Source organism: Protopterus annectens, chromosome 4.part0 (assembly GCF_019279795.1).
Source record: "Protopterus annectens isolate FY-2018-M chromosome 4.part0, PAN1.0, whole genome shotgun sequence".
In the NCBI taxonomy this organism is placed as follows: domain Eukaryota; kingdom Metazoa; phylum Chordata; order Ceratodontiformes; family Protopteridae; genus Protopterus; species Protopterus annectens.
The window spans coordinates 1,742,659,827-1,742,681,604 of record NC_056733.1 but is presented as its reverse complement, the minus strand read 5'-3'; the positions used below and the strand labels follow the sequence as shown (position 1 = coordinate 1,742,681,604).

Here is a 21,778-nt window from a genome sequence, read left to right as displayed (position 1 = left end):
TTCTCTGCTTGAATTAGGCAGTCGTTTAAGTAAGGGTATATCTGTATTCCTCTTTGTCTGCAGAATGCAATTACTGGTGTCAGGCACTTTGTAAAGACCTTGGGCGCAGTAGATAAGTCAAAGGGCAGCGCAGAGAATTGGTAATGCATTGAGCCAGCCTTGAATCTGAGGTATCTTCTGCATATTTGTCTGATTGGGACATGCAGGTATGCCTCTTTTAGGTCTAAAGTTACAAGCCAAGCGTTCTTGCCCAGCATGGGCAGAAGCTGCTGCAAAGTCAACATCTTGAATTTTGGTATATCCAGATATGTGTTCAGAATCGATAGGTCCAGTATTGGCCTCCAGGCCTTGTCCTTTCTGGGCACTAAGAACAGTCTTCAGTAAAATCCTTGCCCCCGCTCTTGCTCTGGCACTTGTTGAATGACCCTCATGTCCATGAGGGATGAGACCTGTTTTTGCACCTCTGCCCATTGATTTTTTGGCAGATCTGGCCAGCCGTTTGCCTTTGGCAGGGTATGGAAATGGAACTTGTAGCCTTGTGACACGATATTTAGAACCCACTTGTCCTGGGTTACAATGTGCCAATTTTGAGAAAAAAGTGCTAATTTCCCCCCTAAGGGTGCTGCCAGGGGGACGTCATTGGGGCTGTTTTCTGTAAGGTTGTGATTTGTCTTCTCCACTTTTGGAGGTAGAAGCACCCCATTGCTTTGACCTGTATGAACCTTGCACCTGGGATCTGCCTCTAGGGCGTCTGGGTCTGCCCCTTTGAGGTCTGTCTGACACAGGAAAGGACTAATTCTTTGTTGGCCAGTGTCTACTAAACCTAGGTGGCTGTAATTGTATGAAATCTTTGACCGTTTGCATAGATTTAGCCTTGTCCTCCATTTTCTTTAACACCTCTTCTGCCATAACACCAAACGAAGTATCATGCTGTAAAGGTGCATCTAATAATTTAACTTTAACATGATCTGGCAGATTTTGTTCCTTTAACCACGCATGCCTTTGAATTACAGAACCTGTAACTGCGGCCCTGCAGGAGGCCTCTAAAGAATCAAAATCACATTCCAAAGTATGCTTTCCAACTTGTTCAACTGCATGTAATATATCCTGCGTTTCCTTGTTTTCTGCACATTCAGAGTTTAACAACATTTTCTGTTTAAGCAATGACATGACATGTTACTGATATTTGAGCATATGAAACTGACAGTTTAAGGCCCTTATAGCCATGGTAGCAGGTGTAAACCTTTTTTTTCTCATCTGTCCAGTGCCCTAGAATCCCTGTCAGAAAGGGTAGGGTTTTTTGCAACAGAAGCCCTAACTCCCTTGGGACCCTGTGAAATAGTTTCAGGGTCAGCAGCAGGGTTTTTAAAAAGGAATTGATGCGAGTCAGGAACCTTGTAATATCCGTCAAGCTTAACAGGAGCTGGAGGTAAGGAGTCAGGGGTAAGGCTAGACTCCGAAAACACATCATCTACAATGTCTAACACAGGGGGATGGCAAGTGGCTTGTGCTGAGGTAGTAACAGGAAATCCCTGAGCCTCTTTTTAGATTCTGAAAAATCTTGGCTCTCCCAGTGAAAATGCTCCCTCATGGTATGTAAGGTTTCCCCAAAGGAATAGTCCTCAGGAGGAGAAGCTGAAGGTATGGATTCTTCACCATCAGAATCCTCATGGGGGAAAAAGAATACTCCTGATCAGAAGAGGAATCAGAAGAAATGGAAACCTGATCTGAAGATTCATAGTCAGTCTCTTGCCTAGGCCTCTTATCAGGAGGGGGATGGGAACCCCTGATCAAAGTAATCAAGCCTTCGGCCATTTTGAGCATCTGTTTTTTGGGCATGGAGGCCTGTCCATGTGGCTCTTAAGTTTGCTTCTTTGCCTTTGAAGGAGCTTTAGTCTTTGCCTTTGAAGTCGGTTTAATGTACAGATGTTTGGGCCTGAATATACCCTCAGAAGCCGGTGCCTGCTCAGTGGCTCCAGACCCATCTGAAGGATTAGCGTCAGAGGCTTCAAAACCTTGAGTTTCCAGTGGCATGGCCGACTCCACGTGGGAGTCGGTAGCGGCCTGCGACTCTGAAGTAGCGGTCATCAGGAGCTGCGAAAGCACCTCACTGAGAACCGGCAGCTGGCTTAGGAGAAGCTTCGTCATCAGTTTTGGGACTCTGGTGTCTTTCTTTTTCTTTGCATTTTTTGTGAACTCCAGTAGTCGGACAGCTTTCCGACGACATTTTTGGATAATTAAACCTGCTTCCAAAATAGTTCAAAGCAAAATCATACCGACGCTTAATAGTGCATTGGTTAAATCTAGCACAAATCCGACAACCTAGAAAGTTATGACTGGGGCCTAGGCAAGGAATACAGTAAGAATGAAAGTCCTTATGAGATATTTGCTTCCCACAAGAAATACAATTATTAACTTTTTCTGACATCGGTTCTGGAGCAAGAAAAAAGTTTCCCCAACGGGGTACTTAGCTTTATAGAAGACTTGGATCTGAAATTCGAACTCGAAAATCTCAGGAGTCTGCTGACCGGCACTTGCGAACTGCTTCTGCTTTGGGCACCTCGCGGCAAGAAAGACTAAATAAAATGGCGTCGGCTGCTTCTTTTATACCCCTGACGTCAGGGAAGGGGTGACGACAGCCGATGCAGGACCCAGGACTTTGGAATTCAGGCCGACTGAGGGCAACCTGCCAGCAGGATTACCCAAATGTAATGACTGCAACAGTGAAACACGAAGAACATCTGTCCCTCCAGCATGTCCTATTTAAGCTGCAGGCCATATTTAGGTCCCTGGACTAGGTAGCACTAGTCCCATTTGATTTAAAGATATGTACCAAGTTCATTAGGTTTGGGCCTGAGATTGCTCTGTAAGCCAGGCACAAGTCTCCCCTAAGAAGTCTACATGATACAGAGTATAGCTATAGGGACTTTGTCTGTGAAAGGCACATGCTGGAGTCAGTTATCACCTTAGTTAGAAACCTCTGAGGTCTCTCCACCTGCTACGGGTGGTTTGTATGGTACACTCTGAACAGAGCATTATGATAAATTACAGGCCGGATTAGTGACAAGTATAAAAGGGTTACAACCTCTTTTGCTCTCAAGGAGATGCCTTTACTAATCAAGTATGCTAATAGAAAGCCTTCCTTACTACAGTAGACACATGGTGGTCGAAGTCAAGGTTCCAATTAACTTGTGATCCCAGGTGTCTTACCAGTTCATGGGTACTTGGGGTACTGTTGTTGATTTCATAGTGTGAAGGGACATTGCTTGTGCTGAAGAGAATGATGATGCATTTCTTTGCATTTAGTTTGTGACCATGACTAAGACACCAGTTGCTGGTCTGCGCAAGACACTCGGAGTATACCAACATCATTTGGAGATTCAATGACTGCACCTACTTTGCAGTCATCTGCAAACTTGGTCAGCCACAACCCCTTAATTTTGACCTGAACTGAGAAATATATACCAACAGTAGGGGGCCTGCCACTATCCCATGTGGCATCCCACTGGTAACAGGTCTGCTGGTTGATGTGGAGTCACCCACTTTGATAGTGCATGTCTGGTTTGTGAGCCAGTTGACAACCCATCTTACAATGAAGGGGTTTACATTCAGTTTGCCAAATTTATTGGTAATGTCCGAGTGTGGAATTGTGTCAAAAGCCTTTGCCAAGGCGAGGTATGCTGTGTGCACAGCCCTCATTCAATGGCCCTGGTCACATTTTCGAAAAAAATCCACCAGATTTAACAGGCAGGATCTGCCCTTGACGAAGCCGAAATGAGGAGGATTCAGGATTTGGAGGGCACCTATGTCTTTATAAGGTCCATAACGATATGTTCCATGGCCTTACAGATGAGCCTGGTCAGGCTTATGGGTCTGTAATTCCCCGGGTCTGTTGCTAGGCCACCTTTGTGGAGGGGAATAACTGTTGCTGTTCTTCATTCTGCAGGAACAAAGCCTGTGGCTAGACTATGATTGAAAAGGGTACTTAATGTTGATGTTATCTCATGTTTTAACCTGTCTAGAAGACAGCCTGGGATGCCGCCTGGTCCTATAGAGGCTGTGTTTTTTGCCTTGGGCAAGGCTTTGATGACCATGTTCTTGAGATATGTAAGGTTGGGGGGGGGGGTTAGGGGAAGGTTTGTGATAGGTTTGGAGGGGATAAGGGAGTGAAATTTTCGCCAATCCGCTAGCAAGTTTGCTATCTCTGTTGGGTCAGTGTGTGTGATATTGTTGGTCACTAGTTCTGCACGTGCTTGGGTCTTACCTTTTAGGCTATGTACATAGCTGTAAAAGACCTTATGGTTATCCTTGGCTGTGCTTGCTAAGTTTTTCCTAAAGAAGCCCTTTGAGGATTTGACAAGTTGTCTTATTTGCCTGTTGAGGCTGTGGAGGGTGTTTTTCCACTGTTGGGGTCTCGCTTGTGTTTTCCTGGACAGCAACTTTTTGCATTTATTGTAAACTTTGTTGATGCTGGATGTCTACCTTGACAGCTTGTTTTTACTTGGGGTTCTGGCTTTGATTCTTTCTGGCACAGCAGAGTCTATACACTTATGCAAGTGATTGTACAGGGCTTTAGTGCAAGTTCGGTGCAGTTACCACGTCCAGCTGGGGTGGGGCTCAGAATGCATTTATACCTTCATGTAGGAAGGGTATAGTTTACCTTGGTGAAGTTTTTTAGTCTGATTTCACCCTCTATGAGTTCTGGAGTTAGCATTAGCTCAAAGGTGACTGAGTGTGGTCAGATTTAAATAACGAAGGTCTGACAGTTGCGGTGGTGCATTTATTTGACATGTTAGTGAGGACCAGATATAGTATGTTTCTCTTGTTGGAGTATCAGCAATTTGTTCCAGGGCGTTTGAAGTCAAGGAACTTTTGCACTAGCGAGTCAGGGCTAGTGTAGGTTTCCCAGTTGATGGTGGGATAATTGCAATCCCCCATAACCAGTGTGCTCAGTAATATTTGGATTATCTTCAGTTTGGTCAAGTAGGCTTCGTGCGCGTCATGACCCATGGATGGGGATCTATAATTGGCTACAACTTGAATGGTGGTCTTAACCCACCATAACCTGAACTTGGAGTAAATTCATGGAGTTGTCCACTGTAACCAGACAGTAGGTGAATTTACCTCTACTATATATAGAAACACCACCTCCTCTGGTTCTCACATGTTCATTTTGCAGTACGAAGGTGTGAAGGCATTGTAGCCTTGCGAGGTCAGGGTATTATCTGAGGCCTTGAATCAGGTTTCTGTGACTGTACAGACATCTATATCTTCCAGTGATAGAAGTGCTTGCAGGGTGGGCAGTTTTTGTTTAAGCTCCTAGGGTTTAGTAACATGACCCTTATTTTGTTATGATTGGCAAATTTCACTTTGGTACGTTTGCATTTGAGACCTTGCCTAAAAAAGGCACTATGGGGGAGGCAAGAGCCTTTGCCAGCAGCCAAAAGCCTAGAGGTGTCAGGTGCAAACCTTCTTCGACTAACCAGCGAGGTTTGTTGACCATGGCTTCCCAGGCCGACAGGAACTAAATCCCCTTTGAATGACACCAAAAATTAAGCCAATTATTGAAATCAATGATTTCTTTGTTTATACTGTGGCATCATTCTAGGTGAGGGTTGTATTCTGCTCAAGGCTAAGGACATACCTACCTGGGACACGTACTCACAGGGCTCAATCATGTCTCTCTTCTTATAGTCCAGTGAGGTACATCTCAGGTTGTTCACTCCAACATAAACTATGACAGAGTCATAATGGTACTTGCTGCTAAGAGACCAGAGTGCATACGTGATCTGATGAATTCTAGCACCAGACAGGCAAGCTGATTGTGACTTTTTGACCAACTTGGTGAGTAAGACATCCGTGTGTCTCACTACTGAGGCTCCAGACTAGAAAATTAGTTTTTTGCATGTGTACAAGTTTGTTTTCTGAGTGTGTGTAAATTTTGTTTTTTGAGTGCATATAAACCTTCTTGCGTAGCCTTTCCATGACACTGCTATCCTTGTCTGAAGAAAGCAGCTTGGTACAGGGCAAAAGCTTGGTGGGTTTGTCTGAAGTGAGACACTACAAGAGGATCAGGCAGCCAGAACAAACAGAGCAGCAGAAGATTTGAGAGACTCCATTTGAAGGCACTCACAATACCTCTTCTGGATATCAGAAATCCCGTCATACTATTAATATTCAACACATGCAGAACCAAGTTGCTACTGAGACAAAGGGCAAGTGATATTGCTGTGTCATTTCCAACAAGGTGTTTTGAAAAAGATGACCGATGAGCTGCTTGCTGCCTTCAAGGAACCTGCAGGGACACTATTGTATCTCTATTACAAAAGTATGGCCAGGATATGAATATGATAGGATATGAATTTCAATATGATATGATATGAATTTCAATACTAGACATTTTACAATTGCAAGTTCCATGTTAGTAGAGCCATTTCTGTATACCAAAGTTCATGTAGCACTCCAAATTCTCTCAGCTAGTCACTGGATAATACACATATGGCATTAATCTAATCAAGAAAGTCTAGCTTTTGACAGGAAAACTACAGAAAGGCTTACCTGCTACACCAGTAAACTCACATTAAGAAAAAAAAAAGGCCATGCCTAATAAAACAAGTATGAACTAATAAATGTTACTGTTTTGTCAACACACTAAGTCTGAACCTACAAAAGAGTTCACAATAGACACCTTACCTGACTATGTGATACCAAGGTCTGGTAATTCAGTCCAGTCTTTTGCTTAACCAACAATCGCTTTTGTTCTTCAATTACACGAGACAATTGAGGTGGCTGCCGTTGTTGTTGCTGCAAATAAGCCAACAAAGCTGCTTTATTTTGATTTGGCTGTGTTACTTCTTGCCCGCAGTCTACCTCAAAATGTGTCAGAGGTTTTGTGTTACCATAATTCAGCATGGAATTCTGATTACTCACAGGGTTCTGGTTTAGGTTGCTAGACTGGTGACTGAGCATATTAACATGGCTTAGTTGCACATAATTGTTTCCAGATCTAGATGAACTTTTAGCTGACATACCAGAGTTTATAAGTTTGGGATTATTAAAGTCTTGTTGATAAACTGAAGTGCTATTTGACTTCTCCATCACAAATGGCCCGCCTAGTGTATTTGGAGAAGGACCAGATTGCGCCCAGTTGGGAACATGGCTAGACTGATTAAATTTTTGAGCCTGTTGCTGGTTTTGTATCAGCTGAGCTCTATTCTGTTTTGCGGCTATCTGCTGAAGCTGTTGAGCTGGAGTCATCTCTTTAGAAGATCCAGTACTCTGTCCAGGAACTGTGATGCCAGAAGTGGCTCGCTGTCCAGGCTGTGGTTGCTTTGGCCCTTGTGAAGAAGGCTGATGAAATGTTTGATTTGCAATCTGATTAGGAGCTTGAGGCAAAGGTTGAGAATTTCCTACCACAGGTGAGGCAGCACTGACTGGGACTGAGGGTGCATTCAAGAATGAAGATCCAGGCTGATTAGGTCTCATCTGAGGAGATCCCCTTTGCTCCGGTTCACTATTTGCTGGAGAAAACTCGGTTTTAATATTTACAATATCCAGAGGAAGAGGAGTCTGAGCAGCAGAAGCAGAAGACTCTGTGTCCTTCTTTTCTTCAAACTCCTCAGTAAACAAGTCATTGATGTATTCATCAGGTACTGATCGATTAAGTTCTTCAATAAGTTCCTTCCAGTCTTGCTCATTAAGATTTAGTTCAGGCATCAGTATGTTTTGAGTCATGGAACCTCCTGTCCCAGAAATCATACAAGGAAGTCCATCCATTGGTTCTTGCTTAACCATACAATATCCATCAGCATCATCAAGTCTTTGGAGATTATCTGAAAGGCAATTGTTTTTGCTAGTAGCATCCATTCCCAGTGAATGATTACCATTGAGCTGAATGGTATCAATATTTGGAGGTTTACTGTCCAGGTGGTGCAAAGGAGAAACGGATTTTCCAGTGGAGGATCCATTCACCCCACCTACTTGTTCATCAAGACGCATTTTCTTAGGTACTGAAAAATTATCTCCATATCCATTCTGCTGGTCACCATTCTGAGGAGAGGCAGCACTTTCTAACTTCTTTTTCACAGTCTCATGCAGCTGCTGAAAAATGCAAATGTACCAATATTAGAATTAATCTAACCAATTTATAAAACAATATAAAATTGATCACAAAGTTACATACACATACGTACAACATGCAAACATTTTTACAGAACATAAATACATAGAATTCGAGGGGAAATGGTAATGAAACAGTTAAATTATAATGCAAGCAGTCAACAATGGGACATACTTTGGCATAAAAAAGTTAAGGAACCTGAATCTTGGACATAAAATAATAGTTATAGATGGATGGGAGATTAGAGCTGATATATAATGAGAAATCTTTTGAAGATGCATCACTCTTCTTAGGGTGATCCAATATATCAAAACATTATCATTCTCACAGCAAGAAAAATGGGGAGTGGGGGTCAAACACCAGCACTATATTAAAACATTATCATTCTCAAAGCAAGGAAAATGGGGAGTGGGAGGTCAAACACCAGCACTATAAACATCTATCACCTGGGGATGACAAAATATTTCATCTAAATTACCTTCTCAACAGACTTATTTTCAAGCTATGCTACAGCAATGCTTTTTTAGTACATAAAATGGAACAGCTGTACAGCTGAAAGAAGCAACAATGAAGAGGGGTATGTACATTCAAAATCTCTAGACAAATAGAGCATTACTTTTACTAGTTTTGCAGCTCTAGTCTGAAATTTCTTTTTTTTCTTTGTAAATTAGGCAATTGATTCTATAAATAATTTCAGTCCTTCAAGTATCCTCCAAATCTACACGCATGATGTTTTTACACAACAAACTCTGTCTGAAGACCATTTGTAAAGTTTAAGCCACGAAAGTACAGACCAAATACAAATTACAGTTTTTTGAACAATGTAAAATACATCTCAGAAATACTTTACTCTCAGCAATTAGCATCAGCAACTGAAGATTCTAACGCACAGATGAAAAAATAAGTCACTAGCAAGTATACAATGACTGGTCATTAATATTCAAAAATGAGCACAATGACTGGCCAGCCCAACCAGCGTGCTAGTTGTAAATCCAAGAATATACTAACGGAAAACGGTCCAGTCACCCAGACTTTTTCACATTAGTATATCTTCTATTTTTTTTTACTTTTCTTTCTTTTTTGCCCCAAAAAAATAAAACCAAAAACCTGAAACGAATGAGGGAGACAGCACAGACAAAAATAAGAGGATAATCAGGTACATTTTGCAAAATTAAAGAAACTTACCTGGTTAGCCTTTTATTTAGTCTGTCCTGGCTCTCCCGAACATAAAACGTCTTCCGATTTCTTTTTTTATTTTCAATTTAAAAAAAAAAAGCAACGGAAATCTTCCCTTTTCCGTTGCTACCTCTGCACAGCACTGATCTACTACATAAGTGTGGTAACACAAGTCCCATATGTATGTCCAGTACATCAGAAAAAGCTCCAGTATACTGGAAAAACGTGGAAGGGCAGCATGGAGGCATTATACAAAGACATTATTTAAGAAAAGCAAATATTTTTTTTCTTAAATAATGTCAATGTATAATAGCAAAAACCCACGACTGGTGTGGGCAATGCTTGTGACCAAACCACACCAACCATGGGTAAATCCAGCATTACCCACATACAGCCGTGGGTTATTGCTTCCACACAATTCAAATAAATGCTCATCCTTTGCAAGATTGGCTATTACTTTCAATACGGTAAAAAGCTTTAAAGTTAAAACTTATAATATAACTATCCTGAAAAGCAACAGAATACAGAACTGTGAGTTTCTAATTAGTACTCTTTTCCCTTACAAACAAGAAAATCAGAGACAAATGTTACTTGTTCTTTTACAACTGTGACTTGACTGGTATATGTTAAATGTCAGTGTCCTTTTCAACAAGTGAAATGCGTTCTGCCTATCCTCCTCTTCAAATTTTCGTCCTAGTAGCCCTAAAGTCTCAGGATGAAGAATGGCATGTGATGTCAGCAAGTGTGCATTTCATCACAGTATTTTTTATTTATTTATTTTTTTATTACATGTCAGCTGAAAAGATCCTGCTGGGCAGACCCCATTCTCTGCACAGACCAAGGGAGGAAAAGCTCCACTACAACAATAAACTTTACTATATAGTGTATAAGAAAATGTTCCCCCTTCCATGGCATTTTCCCCTTTCTGCATATCGAACCATTACACCACCCCTATTAGATTAGGGCCCATTCATTTCCTAAGAGTGGGGATTTCCTCCCCTAGATCCCCTAGGCTGACAGCCATCTGGAAGCATCATCAGCCACAAAGACACAGGGGTGTTTGTTGCTCTTGCTTGTATCCTGGCAATGAGAGCATTGTGTATGAATAACCCTAACCTTTCCCCTGGTGGTGACTTGAGTGTCTAACTCAATGTAGGAATCATATATGCCTAACAGTCTAAGACATGTTCACCACACATGACCACACCCATGTTACCCCCAGCATTGGCCACTGCCCTTCAGCAGATATGTCAGGCAGCAGCAAGACTGGCTGGGACCCCTCCTACCTCCCCTCAAGGTGTGTATGCAATTCCTACCCACCTGCATTGTTTGGCATTCAAGCTACTATTCAAACTCCAGTCACCTTGATCACAGTCAGGGCTTTAACTGCTCTACCACTATCAAGGCTTGTAATATCATGCATTTCACCTTTAACACAGTTACAGAAAGTTGCAATTGGATAAAGTAAAGTGTAGAACATTAACCGGTATCAGAAAGTATAGTTGTGTGCACTTACTATACATATAGATGTTCTTGTGTATTCACTGTTGCAGTCCTGACTTGTGGGATTTCCTGCTGTGAAAGCCCTTGGCTGGCCGAAGTATCATAATCTCCCTCCTATTTAGGCTGGTGGACGTCCTATCCAGCATCGGTATGCTTGGGTATACAGGGAGCCAACCAACACCATATCATCAGTTTTTTCTTGCCCCCTAGAAAGTAAGAGCCCCCAAGATGAACAATAAAGGCAGGGATCTTGGACAGAAACCTAGGCAATGTAGGGGCAACACCCAGCGGTTCCCCTTGGCTTTGGAAGAAGTTAGAAGCAGATTACTATTGTAGGCAAAGGGGGAAGGAGGGAGGGAAAGAAGACTGAAACAGTGAACATAAACGTAGATGCTTGAGTGAATTAAGTGTACACAACTGTACTAGGTTCTTCATGTTTCACTGCTGCAGTCCTGACTTGTGGGATGATTCCCAAAAGTGAGATGAGGGTGGAAGGAAGATTAAGGAGAGAAGATGTCCTGCAAGATGGCAGTGGTACATTCTGCTCTAGACCTGGAAAAAGGTGGTAAGTGGTAGTGTTTGGTAAAGGTAGGCACAGATGACCAGCTTGTAGCTTCCATAATGTCCTTGGTAGGAACTCCTTTCAGGAAGGCAGCAGAGTTAGTAGTAGCCACTGTAGAGCGCGTCCTGACAGTTTCAATGGCTTTTTACTGTGATGGCTGTAACAAAAGGAGATGCAGTGAAAGATCCACTTGGAAATAGTCTTTTTGGAAACTGGTTTCCCTTCATAGCCATTGGCAAAGGACACAAAGAGCTGGTCTGATTTTCTGAAAGATTTAGTTCTGCCAAGATAGTAGCAGAGCTGTCTACGCACATCCAAGGAATGAAGGATTCTCTCCCCCTGGTTCTGAGGATTGGGGAAGAAGGTGGGCAGGGCTATGGCTTGATTCAAGGATGTGTCAGTGACCACCTTGGACATAAGATTGGTTAGTCCTGAGGGATACTCTGGCTGGGTGGAAGATGAGAAAAGGTTCCACTGCCAGGAGAGCCTACAACTCACAGACTGTCCTAGCTGACATGGCAGTCTTCTGGGTTAAAATGTTTAAAGCAGCAGAAGCTGCCAGTTCAAAAGGAGGTAGGGTCATTTTTTTCCAGAACAAAATTGAGGTCCCATGGAGAGGAGGATTGCATCCCGGGAGGTCTGATGTAGACTACTCCCCTAAGGAATTGTTTTAGCAGGGGGTGTGAAAAGACAGGAAGAAGACAAGGTACATGGGCTGAAATTGCAGAGGTGTGAATTTTGATGGAGGAAAAGGATAGGCCTTTGTCAACCAGGTTAGCCAGGTAATCTAAAATGAAAAAGATCTTGGCTGAAACAGGAATGAGGCCTTGTTGCTGGCTCCAGATGGAGAATCTTTTCCACTTGGCTGAGTATGATTTTCTAGGACTAGGCCTTCTGGCCTCTTTAAGAATCTCCAACTTATTTGCTTAGGACAGGCTCGGTTGCTGGATGCTGTGGGAGTACCAGCATCCAAGTTGAGAGTCTGAGACACTGCAGATTGAGATGTTCAATCCTCCCCTTTGTCCCGAGTCAGAAGGTCTACTCTCTGAGCTAACTGCAACGGATTCTCATTAGTTAAACTGAGTAGTAGGGGACATCAGTGCTGCCTAGGCCAGTATTAGGCTATCAAGATTATCCTTGGGCCATTTTCCCGATTTTTAGGAGGACCCGAGGAAGTAGACTCAAGGGTGGAAATAAAGGAAAAGATGGGTCCACAGGAAGGAGAAAGCATCTGTCTTCCAGGCTGAAAGCAGTTTGCTCTTGGAGCCCTGATTCTGAACACAAGCTTGTGCCCACTTTGTAAATTCCTCCTTGAGACAAGGGATGAGCTGAATTTCAGTTGCCAGGGATTGTGTGTGCTGGTTCCACATATTACCGAAGTACCACTGGAGCTTCCTCCTGTGTAGCCTGGTCAGGGGAATCATGAGGATACAAGATGCCATGTAGCCTAGTGTTCTGAGAAATTCCCTGGCTAAGAGGCATTGTCTCTGCATAATATTTTGGAAGTAATGAATCATGAGAGAGACCTTGTCTGGAGAGAGAAAAAGGTCTTTTGAAGGGACAAATTCAGAAGAACCCCCAGGAAAACTATCCTGGTGGATGGTACAGTGTTTGATTTACATAGATTTATGGTGAACCCCAGGGAGGTGAGAAGGTGCTGAGTAAAGGCCAGATCCCAGAGGAGCTTTTTCAGATTGGTGGCTTGAAACAGACAATTGTCTAGATAAGAGTAAAATTTAGAACCCCCAACCCTGGGAGCAGTAGACAAGCTAAGGGGCAGTGCAGAGAACTGAAAGTGACTGGTACCTGCTCTGAAATATAGAAAACTTCTGCATGATTTCTCCATATGAATGTGAAAGTAAGCATCTTTTAGATCCAGTGTGACCATAAAGGCCTGAGGAGCTATCAATGGCAAAAGCTTCTGAAGAGTCAACATTCTGAAATTTGGGACCATCAAAGGGAGTGATTGAGGGTGGATAGGTCTAGAACAGTATGCCAAAAACACTCCTTTCTGGTAACCAGAAAAAGCCTGGAGTAGAACACCCCTTTCCTTTTTGGTATTCTGGGACTGGCTCCACTGAGTCTTGGAAGCACAAATTGAGAATCAGAGAAAGGGCCTCTCTTTGATTTTGTGAAATATCTGGATAACCTAGGTACTTTAATGGCTCTTTGAAAGTGAGTCTGTAACCATTTGAAATAATGTTCAGAAGCCACTTGTCTGAAAAGATGAGGATCAATTTTCTTTAAACAGGAATTGCCTTCCTCCTATTCTTGTGGAAGGTGGACGGGGTAGGGAAGTGTCACTGCTGCTCTCTGCTAGGACCCTGTGGCCTACAACTCCCTTGCCTGGGAACTTCTCAGGACCACTGCTGGATCTTTGTGATTGATGCTGCCTTTGAGTTCTTTCCCCTCAGGGGTTTCCTCTGCCTGCTTTTACACTGAGAGGGAAGGGACCAGTGTTTAGTGGAAAATTTTCTACTAAAACTAAGAGGCTGAACTTGGAGGAAGTCTTTCCAAGTCTGCATAGATTTTGCTTCATCTTCCATCCTTTTGAGCACAGCCTCAGCTTTAGGCCCAAAGAGGAAGTCCTTGTCTAGGGGTGCATTAAGAAGGCTGGACCTGACATGGTCAGGAACAGTTTTCTCCCTAAGCCAAGCATGGCTTCTAATGACAGAACCAGAGGCTGTAGCTTGGCTGGAAGCCTTCAAAGTGTCGTAGCTGCAGTGTAAAGAATGTCTAGCCACTTGGAAGCTGGGATGACAAAGGTCCAAAATTCATTAGAAATGTTCTTGTCCTCGAGGGATGAAAGCTTTTGTTTCATCTGATCCAAAACAGTTTGTTATTTGATCATATGAAACTGGCAGTTAAGGGCCCTCTTGGCTAGGGTGGCAGAAGTGCAAATCTATCAAGGGACCTGCTTTCTTTGTCAGCAGGTAAACAATTTTTAGAGAAACTGGTCCTTGCTCTTTTGGGTCCTGGTGTGACTATGTCTGGATCTGCAAAAAGATTCTTGAAAAGGTACTTATAAGAGTCCAGTACTCTGAAAAAACGGTCTCGTTTTCGAGGGGCTGGAGGAAGGGAATATGGATTTAAAGAGGAATCCATAAAAACATCCACTACAACCTCCAAAACAGGAGGAATAGCCAAAGGTTTGTGCTCTGGGAGGTCAAGGAACTGCCTAACTCTCTTTTTGATTGTGGGTATTCCTGGGCCTCCCGCTGGAAATGTTCCCTCATGGCATAGAAAGTTTCCCCAAAAATGATGTTCTTAGGTGGTGAAGCAGAAGCCAGATTCTCTTCTGAAACTTCAAGGGAAGTAAGGAAGGGTCCTTCTTCAAAGATAGACTCCTCCTGGTCAGAATCTTGATTAAACTCAAGAGGATCAGAGAGAACATCTGGGGTAGGATCCCTCTTCCTTTTCCATGGGGAAAACTCCAAAGGGGGTTGCCTACATCTCTCTATAGAAATAAAGTCTTCAGCCAACCTCCTCGGGTCTTGCTGATATCCCTGTGCACAGGAGGCAGTAAGTCTAGGCATAGGGCTTGAAGCAGTACCCTTTTTAGAGGTAGCTCTGGCCTTAGGCCTACTTACATCCACAATCCTGATGGAAGAATGAGCCAGCAATGTAGGCTGTCACTGAAAGGAATGTCGCTAGCAAAGGATGACGTGTTGGACTCCAGATGGGTCTCAGAGGCCTGCACCACCAACTCAGTCGCTGAAAGGGGCTGCAAAAGCACCCTGCCTTCTTCAGCAATTACAAGCCTTGGGGAACTGGCTGATGGAGAAAGGTGGACATCCAAGGTACTAAGCTTGGGTCTTTTTTCCTTATCCTTCCTACACTTAGGAAGCTCAACCTTGGGCCGACCGGCAGACTCCATCGGACGTTGGGTAGCAGATTGGAGACCAAGGTGCCTAGCTAAGATCTCAACCCTATGCCTAATAGTCCTAGAGTTGAAACAGGTGAAGAAATGACAATTCAGAACATTGTGATCAGGGCCTAGACAGGTGACACACAGTGAATGAATGTCTGGGTGCGGGATTTACTCACCACAGCAGACACAATTGTTAACCTTACCTGACATGGGTTAAAGCAGGTAGAGAGTTCCTCAATGGAGTACTTAGATTTCAGACAACTTTTCTCTAGTGTCGACCAATTGATACACAAATACTGCTTCAGGCTCTGCCAGCAAAAAAAGACTGGTATCATGGCATCAGCTGGCTCCCCAAGCATACTGACGTCAGATATGACATCCACCTGCCTAAGTAGGAGGGGGATTTTTACTCTGGTAGTCGGGTCAGCAAAGGTCTCTTACGGCAGGAAATCCCACAAGTCAGGAGTGCAATAGTGAAACATGAAGAACATAGTCTAACATACACCCAAGACAGGTAAAAGCATCTATACCCGATATAAGTAATGGATGTTCTAACACAGATTCAATTAAACTTAGCAGAACTGGCATACTTGTTGACTCTTGCTGATCAGTTTAACATTTATGGGAAGCAAAACAGTTCTAAATTTATGTCCTCCACTATTATAACTGAGCTTAAGCTATTAAATGTCAGGGTTCCCGGTTACAAACAATAATCATTATATCCAACAGTACAAGCAATGTTTGCATACATGACAGAAGAGAATAAAGAGATAACAGAAAATTATGCATCAAAGCCTTACAGCAAGGGACAGGAATGCACTAATTACATGAGGCTTATAATCAATATTCTATTGATGACTTGTATTAACTAAAAAAGGAGAATAATTTTGCAATCATACTTCACATCCATATCAACAACTAATCATGGCAAGATAGTACAATAGCAAGTGCTTAAGATATTATCTACATCAGACATCTACATGCATTGATAGTCAAAGAGAGGGAGTGGTCAAAATAGGGGGATGGATAACACTAGATTAGAGTCTTGTGACCCCAATCCCACAGATGCACTCAAAATCAACATAAGGCAATGCTTTAAAGCTACTTTAAAATCTTCCAAAACTAGTTTAAATTAATTTGTAGGAATCTGCCTAGTAGTGGCATGCAGCTTGTTCCACCCTGCGGTACACTCCTCGGACATGATAGAGCCAATATGACGCTTTTTTTCTTATCTTGCAGTTTGTGTAAGGTGTGATCATTCAGACTGGAAGCTAATCGTTGGTGTGCATCAACAGCTGTGTGGGCATACAGCTCAACCTGGGAACATCAAAAATCTGGAAAAGGGCCCATGAAAAGTAGGTACAACTGGCCAAAAATCAAAATCTGCATACATAATTATATAACCCCACCCACTCCAATGGAATTGTGGGGCACCATCAACACTAGAATACATTCCATACTCCCTCTCACCTCCACCCAGCATTACTATCTAATCTTAACAGCTATCAAATGTTCAAGACCCCCTTATTGCTACACTGTTTACTTGACAGAACATTATCACAAAAGCAAACATTTCAGCACACATTGGGACGGTTAGAAAGTGCACTAAATAAAATTAATATAAAAATTATTTATGCTCCAAAATGTAACAGCATCTAACGTCACTGTAAAGTATGTAAAATAAAAAATAAAAAAAATAAAAAAGTTTACAGAAAATACAAATACACCCAAGTGTACCTAAATTGAGAATAACAGCAATCAAGCAGGCTTTCAAAAACAGTACACTTGGCTGCGCATTGTAACTACCGTCCAAACTGTATCATCCGAACTGCGCCAGCACCAACTTCATCTACTTTTTTTTTTAACTTACCATTCATTCTTACCACAAACGCATGTATGTTTCTACAACTTATTCCTTTAAGTAGTTCTCTCAAAGGAAATTATTTCTTCAACTTGTATTACAACTGCAAAACTGATCAGTTCAGCTGAATAAGCTACAGTTACCCACACATGCAGCCATACATTTCTAGTTTCAACCTCAGTCTTAGCAGAAAAATATGGACAAAGCACAAAAACAGGGACACATTTTAAATATCTCTGTTTAAAACTCAGAAAGTTGCAAGAGTAACATGGTTTGTGACAGAGAGAGAGAGTTGCAACCATTACCCAAACCTTGGACAAATTACATGACCATGTCAGCAGTAAGTTAAGCGGGTAAATTTAGCATGCTGTATTTCACTAGGTTGCAATTCCTCGTGGCCTCAGTAATATGCAGCAAACATGTCCAACACACATCAGCAATGTAAAATTACTTTCTAGTGGCAGGGCACCGAACATTTCATTTAAGAAGGACAAACAAAATGGTCAGCAGTGGCTTTTTTACATATAGACTTGCTTCCTGACCTATTAGCATAAAAAAAACAGCATGCATTTTCTGAAGTATACAACGTCTGAAATTAAAATGCATGTCATTATTTAGTGACTTTAATCCTCAACTCATCCTAATGATTTGTCAGGAAAGTTTCTCCCCATCAGTACTAAATCTAATCGTAACTACAAAACCATTTATTGCAATAACATTGCATTGATATGCGCATGCACCAACTTGTATGCTGAGTAAACGGCCTAAATTTAAACGTTTGAAAGGTTATTATACAGCAATATGAAATTGCAATGTAAGCACCGTCTTCTCACCGCTCGCTCATGCAAGCACTGTCCACTCACCTCCCCCTTGGTCAGCCTCTAGCTTGATCATCTTCTGGGCGATGCTTTTCTGAATTCTTTTGCTGAAGCTTGAGTTCCTTGTGGGGCAACAACATTTCTCCCCATCTTCATCTTGAAGGTAAAGCTGTCCCAACAGTGGGACCAGCCCCAGGAATCCCTCCGTCCCCATCCGCTTAAGTACTAAATCTGTTCATGTGGTAAAATGCTAATTACAGCTACATACAGCTTCCGAAAAAAAAAAAAAAAAAAAAAACTGGTTGTCCTGCAGTCCGGTTATCAGTGTTTCCACAGAACATTTTTCTGGTTATAAGTATAACCTGTAGTTGCTGTATTAGTTGCGCCCTCCCACTTATCAATTGAAAAACTGTTGGACTGGAGTATAAACAAACCAGCGAGGGATTGAGCACCTACAAAGTATGACTTTCTGATACTGCTGTTAACAATAGATAAGGTGTACTTTAGAGCAGACACAGTAAACCGACAGAGTACCGACTATATTTTAAAGATTACTGGCAAAATGAACACTTTGCTCAGGCCCACATTTTTGTTAAACAACTTTAGGCATCTATTCCACATTCACATCACCGTGAGACAATCACAACGTGACAGTGAGCTGTTGAGTCACCGCATTAATAGGCAGTCCTTTTTCATTGGCTTCCGCAAGTCATGGATGGGCCTGCAGCCATAAAAAACTTTTTTTAAAACAAAGAAAAAAACAAAAACACAAAAAAATCGTGATTTCAAGGGGCCACTTGGGAATTCATGGCACCCCATTATTTTACCCTCAAAACTGGGAAATTCCGTGGAAATCGGTACAGTTGAGAGGTATGTGTATGGGTGAAAAGAATACTGAACTCATACATTCTATGGTCAGCATTAAAAAGAGTAATTTGGCATAATAATATATCCATTTCCATCTTTCTAGAAAACTAGAACATACACAAGTACTACACCCAACAAAAGGGCTTCCAATACTCCCAAACTCATCGAGAATGAAGAGCCCTCTCCCTACACATCCTCAGATTGGCTGCAGGAGATTAACCCTTGCTTACCAGGATGACACTGCTATTTACACATACCAGGGAGGTGGTACTGGATGACTTTCAATGCCAAGAAGTGTTATGTACGTATGGCCGAAAGACCTTATCTGCCTTACAGAGTGGGTGTTGAAAAGATTAAGCCAGAACCTACCAAAGCTGAAGCTACTTGGGCATGGTCCACAATTGCCAACTTTGGGACAGCAGGGAACTATAGGAAGTTTGCCCACTACTATAGCATGATAACTACGCCCCTTACAGACCATCAGAAAGCAAAGACTAAATGAGGTTTTATGGATTCCAGCCTGTAAACATATATCACAAGCACTCATGAGGCTTGGAGTGGACTCCCTTGTATTAGCCCATCCTGACTACAGTCAAGAATTCACTGTGCAGGTATAGACACCTCCAACCATGGTGGTGGGGGACGTACTTGGATTCTTTTCCTCAGATGAAAAACAGCATCCTTTTGTATACTTAAGGTGAAAACTTCACCCCCAACAGGAGGAATTTTATGCATCCATAGAGAAGTATCTGGTGCAAAAGTATTGACCACAACTATTTAAAGTGGTTACATTGGGCAAGTGATCAGAATGGCTAGCTCATTTGATGGAGTTTAGCTCTGCAGACCTATAGCACGAGTATCCCGCTTTGGAGTGGTATTGCTAATGTCAGGCCGACTCTCTCATCTCAGCTACCACTTTGTGATGCTGTTGTGGCCAAAACATGGTTCCTTGGACAACTCACTGATCTCTCTTGGTCCCTTTGATGCACCATTCAGAAGCCACTAAGTACCAGGAGTTAGACACACCTCTGTAGAGTTGTCCTCTCTGAGCAAGGGAGAACCACTAGTCAGTCTTGGGAGAAGGCTTACCACATATCAGTGTTAGGATGCCCAATTCCCAGCATCGTGCCTATCCCATAAAGCAGTCTTCTTATAGTGAATCTCCCAGGAAGAGAACAAAAAATTAAGACGGTTAGTTCTTCTGCTTCTATTACTATGTATGGGGAAAACTTGCTCGATTTGTTAAGGAATTACTTTCTGCTTTTTATTATTTTAAATCCTGTTTCTTCCCGTCAAAGAGAAAGTGAAAAAGACATTCCTCATATTCCGACACTGATTCTCAATTAGAGGAATTGGGATTGGAGCTGGAGTGTTTTTGTTTTTTTTCCACAAGGATTCTGATTCAGGGAAAAAAAGTGTTGCTTCAGTTCAGATTTCCCTCCAGAAGTGCAACCCCCCCCCCCCGACCTTAGCTTAAATGAAACTTTTTTTCCAGTGGGAACACAATGAACGTCTCATTTTCCAGCAAAAGTATTACGATTTCTTATAACAGGATATACCACAGCTTGTAGTTGTACCTTATGATGATGTCAACTTGAGAGGATGTGTTATTAACAGTTGACGGCATATCCAACAGTCAACTTCCTGCTCCTAAAAAATCTCAGGTTATACAAAATACTTCAGAATAAACACCTTTCTAATCCTAAAGCAGACCTGAATTGATTTCCTCAGCTACATTTCTACTGCTAAACAGATCAATGCCAATCTGACCTGGAAACAGTTGATTCTTCTGCTGCTTTAACTTTCAGAATTTTGAACTTCCGGGCTCATGTTAAAATTTTTACTGTCGTTCTTTGAGAACATTAAAAAGCTAACAGACAACCTCCACAATTCAAAGATAAGAAAAATTAAATGCTTCTCATGTAACCAAACACTCTCTAAAGTGCTTACAATTTTACTGGTGCTGTCTTCAGAGCTCCTGCTATGGAGTTAGTTTTGAGAAGACTTGCTTGATTCCATTCTCAAAACTTACCAGATGTTAAAGCTGAGATTTTAGAATAACAATGCTCGTTTGGCTCTTCTGCTGCTAAGGTGATTTGGACCACTCAGCAAGGAGGGATTAATTCAAGAATCAAGGACCCCTTAGAGGATGATCCTATCATAGGGTCATAAACTGCCCTTGTGGGCCATTTCAAGTATAGCCAATTACCCCCTGTGAGAATCAAACCCTACACCTTGTGTCTGTCAGGTAAACACCTTAACCATTATGCCAACCTCCAATTATTAATCAAAAGTTTGTTACAGAGCTGGAAGAGAGCTCCAGTTAAGTACGTACACAGGACCAAGCTGCTGCCTCTAGAATACTTCTAGAGTACACCCCTTTCTGATATACCATGGTACATACCAAGGCACTGGTAGAATGTGCTTTGATACTTCTTGGAATTGATGCCAGACACAACAAAAGGCAAAAGCAGAGGAAAAACACTTAAAATTGTGTTTTGACTTGAGCTATTTCTTATGATGGTACAAGAAAGAGTCAAACAGCTGATCCATTTTTTTAAGGACTTGGTCCTGTCTGTACTGGGAGCTATATATGTACATCCAGAATATGTAGACTCTTCTCTCCCTGGTTCTGAGGATCTTTATAAAACACAGGGAGATTGATGGCATGATTCAAAGTAAACTTTGAAACAACTTTGGGTCTAAATGAGGCATTTGTTCTCAAGACTCTATCCCTCTGGAAGGACAGATAGAGTTCATAGGTGTACTACACTAATGACAAGGGCCTTTTTAAGCCTAACTATGCACACCAGATCTCTGACAAGTTCTGCTATCTTTGACAAACATAAGCAGGGGCTTGAGAGATGAAACTAACAACTTGGAGATGAACCATTTACAGGCTGCCTGTTGTCCATTAGAGACATAGGTGTCAAGGGATGAATTTCCTGTCCACAACAGCTTGTAACTCAGTTACGCTTCTTGCAGATGTCCAAGCAATAAG

The 21,778-nt window shown here is 42.2% G+C and overlaps 1 protein-coding gene across 1 annotated transcript in view; it reads right to left on the bottom strand.

Moving 5' to 3' along the window:
- MAML1 (mastermind like transcriptional coactivator 1) overlaps positions 1-21,778 on the bottom strand; it is a 777,379-nt gene that overhangs the window by 365,101 nt on the left and 390,500 nt on the right. Inside the window, exon 2 of the mRNA XM_044069456.1 lies at positions 6,694-8,097. Coding sequence (XP_043925391.1) covers positions 6,694-8,097 — 1,404 coding nt within the window. The remainder of the gene's footprint in view (positions 1-6,693; positions 8,098-21,778) is intronic.